Source organism: Rhagoletis zephyria, unplaced genomic scaffold (genome assembly GCF_001687245.7).
Source record: "Rhagoletis zephyria isolate East Lansing unplaced genomic scaffold, Rhagoletis_zephyria_1.1 Rzeph_scaffold_08723, whole genome shotgun sequence".
NCBI lineage: Eukaryota > Metazoa > Arthropoda > Insecta > Diptera > Tephritidae > Rhagoletis > Rhagoletis zephyria.
In genome coordinates this window covers 3,331-7,739 of record NW_016165803.1, presented here as the reverse complement: position 1 = coordinate 7,739, position 4,409 = coordinate 3,331, and the positions used below count along the sequence as shown (strand labels likewise).

At 40.0% G+C, this 4,409-nt stretch overlaps 1 protein-coding gene across 1 annotated transcript; it reads right to left on the bottom strand.

The window, feature by feature from the left end:
* Positions 1–2,384: 2,384 nt before the first annotated feature.
* Positions 2,385–4,039, bottom strand: LOC108375299 (uncharacterized). Its single transcript, XM_017631399.1, has 2 exons — positions 3,529–4,039; positions 2,385–3,435 (listed from the first exon to the last, which is right to left on the bottom strand). The coding sequence occupies exons 1-2, from the start codon at positions 3,689–3,691 to the stop codon at positions 2,762–2,764; spliced, it is 837 nt and encodes a 278-aa protein (XP_017486888.1). The 5' UTR covers positions 3,692–4,039; the 3' UTR covers positions 2,385–2,761.
* Between the last annotated feature and the right edge of the window lie 370 nt (positions 4,040–4,409).

Genomic DNA, 4,409 nt, shown 5'->3' with positions numbered 1-4,409 from the left:
TTCGGTAAGCTTTCCCAACATTGTTTTTAAGACCCTATTTACACGTTCTACCTGTCCATTAGCTTGTGGGGAAGCAACTGCCGTTTTTACATGAATTATATTTCTTTTTATCAAAAAGTTCTCGAATTCTAGTGACGTAAAACAAGTCCCTCTATCGCTTATAATTCTCCTCGGCCTACTATAATAGCTACGGTATTTATCTAATGCTGCATTAACCTCCCGAGTGCTTGTAGAATTAGTGTGATAAAGTTTTACGAACTTCGTGAAGGAATCGATTACGACCAATATATGTTTACGCTTAGACTATATTGTCGGCAGCGGACCAAAATGGTCAATATGAATTGTATCAAACGGCACTGGCCTTTTAGGTATATTATAGAAATTCCTTTCATTTGCCCGAACTGGCATTGCATACATGATGCACTTCAGACAGTTTTGAACGAACTTCTCAACTTTCAGCTTCATTTTCGGAAACCAATAGTACAAACAAATTTTCGTCAAAGTTTTGTCAACAGACTGATGTCCTATTTTCTCATGCATTAGTCTTATAATATTATCTTCCATTTCTCTAGGCACATATAACATGGTTTTCCCATCTCCCTTTACTTTATAAACTAGTCCGTCTGATAATCTAAAGTCCTTTACTTCTTCCTTTTCCATACGTTCTTTTAAATCTGTTATCAAATCGTCACGTTCTTGAGCTAATTGTATATGAAACTCGGCTTCATTAATATCTACGTTAGCAATTTGACATCTGCTTAACGCGTCAACATGACCCATTGATGACCCCTTTCTATGTTGAATGATGTAGTTGAAATTTTCTAGTTCCAGAGCCCATCTGGCTATTCGTGCGTTTACCTGCTTTCTTCCCAAAGTCATAGCAAGCGAGTTACAATCCGTAACGATCTTAAATGGAATTCCTTCCAGATATACTCTAAATCTTTTCAGAGCATAAATGATTGCCAATGTTTCGAGCTCGAAACTATGATACCTACTTTCCGCGCTTGACGTTGTTTTCGAAAAGTACGAAATTGGATGAAATTTACCATCGTCCTGACGCTGTAGCAAAACGGCCCCAAAACCGGTCGAACTGGCATCACAATGCAATTCTGTTTCTCTCAATGGATTATAAATTGCTAGCACTGGACTTTCGGTGAGTTTGGTTTTTAATTCTTCAAACGCGGCAATACACTGTTCATCAAAATCAAAAGTCGAATTTTTCTTCAACAACTGTTGTAATGGTTTTACAATCCGTGAGAATGACGGTACGAATCGTCGAAAAAATGAAAATAATCCAATGCAAGAGTGTAACTCTTTTTGGCTTTTAGGAACAGGATAACGTTTAATAGTGCTTATGTGCGAATCACTTAGCGAGATACCTTTGGAGCTAACTGAATATCCTAAATACTCAATTTCACTGTAACCGAACTTACATTTAGTAAGATTCAGTTTGAGTCCTCTTTTGGAAAGGCGTCTAAGCACATCGTCTAACAACAATTTGTGATCATCAAAACCTTGCGAAGCTATAATAATGCCATCCATGTAAATTATTATTTGCTTTGAATCAATTCACAGTATAAATCAATTAAGTCTATAAAAATTGTGTTAAAAAATCTTTGAAATACAGCGCATCTCTCCTTTTCTTTTGACTAGTACTACGGCAGAAGCATATGGCGAATTACTGGGCCTAATGATTCCTTCCTTCAGTAATTCGTCAATTTTATTCTGTACTTCGGATTTTTCTGAGTAAGACAGTCGTCGTGGAGTGCAATAAAATGGTATTTCGGTGGTTAGATGGATTTTCATCTCATAATCAAGCGGCTCGATTGCAGTTTCTTTTGGCTCTAGGTAAGATTCCCTAATTATATTGTTCAAGGCTACCAATTGTTCCCTATTCAATTTAGGATTTATATCTGGTTCTAACGCGAAAGATTCTATATTAATGCAAAATATATCATTACTGGCATGCGTTACCAAAGGATCGGAATTGAGTTTTCTATTTTCGTCATATGATTTTAAAAGATCGCATCTGCTGAGGTTCGCAAGTGCGTTTCTTTGGGGTACAAAATAATTAATTTTTTCTCTAATACACATTAGTTCTTCTTTAACATATCTCAGCTTTACTTTTGTTAATCTCTTCCTAGAATTACTGGCATGAACATACATACACCAACGTATTTTGATATTTTGGGTTGTTTGTTTCCTTTAATAAATTCTCTCGGAATATCAGATTCTCGTAACAGACTAACGGGACTACCCGTATCAAAAAGAGAAATATACTTATTAAATACCTGCTTCTTACAATCACTAAACTTAATATTCACAAAATTGTAAGCGCCTACGTCTTCGTCGTCTTCACCGGATTCAACCTCTGCNTGCTCATGACCCATCTGCCAACAGCGAAAACAGGAACCGTTTGGTCTGAGCGGGTACGGGCAATTGGGTTTTATATGCCCTGTTTGCGAACAATTGAAACAGTGGGCAACTTCCTTCGTAGTCCTTATTGATTCCTTTGTCGGCCTTTTGATTGTGTTACTCTCGCGACGTAAGTACTTCTGCTGGTATCTGGCCATTAGCATCTTCAACTCTTCAATTGTGCGTGCGCCCATAAGGAGATTTTTGTTAGAGATATTATCTCCTAGGCCTTCAACTATGAAGTCGATGACTTCAGTTTCGGTTATGTCAGATCTTTTGGCGATGGCCTGCATGTTGAGAATGTAGCAGTGGAGTGACTCGGTCTTCTTCTGCCAAAGCCGTTGGTCTAACCACTAGTAAACATCTTGCGTAGCTGATCGTACGTGAATGCGGCTGTCGTGGACAAAAACACACGTGCAGTGCCGGTAAGAGACCGCCGCAGGCATAAAAATCGGAATCGTTCATCAGCATTAATTGGGTTCATCACTTCTTCAAAATCTCGTAAAAAATATCGCACTGAGTATGCAATGTCATCTCCACTGAACTTTGTTAATGCATGTTCGACATCACAGTAACTGTTTTTGTTGCCAGCATTACACACTGGAGCTGCTGAGCCTTTCTCCAATTCGAAAATGCGTTGTTTTAACATCATTATTTCCAGATTCTTATGCAGTGAAGACAATTCCTCGTCAATACTTGCTGTAGCGGGAACAGCAATAGAAGTGGAGTTGGCGATGCTAGCTGTTTTGACTGCAGGAAGGGCGGTGGCATTGGTGGCAGCAACATTACCGGCAACGTCGACAGCATCGGCAACGGCAGTGGTCTTGGCAACAGTATTCGCAACGGCAGTGGCACTGGCAACAGTATCGCCAACGGCAGTGGCACTGACAACTGTATCGGAAACGGCAGTGGCACTGGCAACAATATCGGCAACGGCGGTGGCGCTGGCAACAGTATCGGCAACAGCAGTGGTAGCTCCATTAGCAACGGCAGTAGTAGCGTCAATGGCGGTTGTAGTGGCTACGGCAGGGGTGGTGGCAGCGGCACCCTCAGCAGAGGCCTCATTGCCGGCGGAATTAATTTTATCGGCAGATGGATAAACATTTTGCTTACCATAATGCGCAGCTCCGGCAGGGGCACCTACAATCGCCACTTCATCAGCACAGTCACCCACACTAGCCATGTCGGCGCTTGTATTTGTTTGCTGTGAAAGAAAATCACACGGAACACCGCGTATGTTCACCGTGTCAGATGCTCCCACCATGTTAATCGCCATACGTTTCAGCTGCGACAACTTGGCGGTAGCCGGGAATTGGATACCCGCCTCGCTTAATAGTTGTGCGTAATCGTCCCCACACCTGATGCTTTAAACTCTTCGTCTTTATTCAAGATATATCAAGATAAACTTTATAAAAATGCTTTATGTTTCTTTCTTGCTTCACGAGGTTCAGCAGTTCGGAAAAGAGTGAAGTTGGTTGTCCTTCGCCAATACCAACTTCACACTTTTCTACAGTACAGGGTTGCTTTATTTGGTACTGTTTACTGTTTACAAATTCTTGAAACTTGAATATTTCGAAATTTAAGGACGCTAATTTACTCAAAATTTATACACCACCATGTAGCGGTAGCTTTCGGAAAGGTGAAAAACATATATTTAATACCTGCGCCGGGTATTTAATGTTCGGCTCCGCCCGAACTTAGACTTTCTTACTTGTTTTTTTAATCAAGTACAAACCACACACTCGTACGTACACGTGCTAATCAAATACAAGGTATATAAAAATAGGTAGAAGCCATTTTGACGTTGCTCCCATGAGAGCCAAACCTTTAAACATAAACTTGATTTATTTTTATTTCCCATATTTCGCTACTCTTGGAAATGTCATGTCGTTTTATTTTGAATGTTCGTTAATGGCAAATTTTAATTTTGAATTTTAGCAGTTTTGTGCGGTTTATACCAATATGGGTGGTGTAATAATTAATTATGTGGTGCT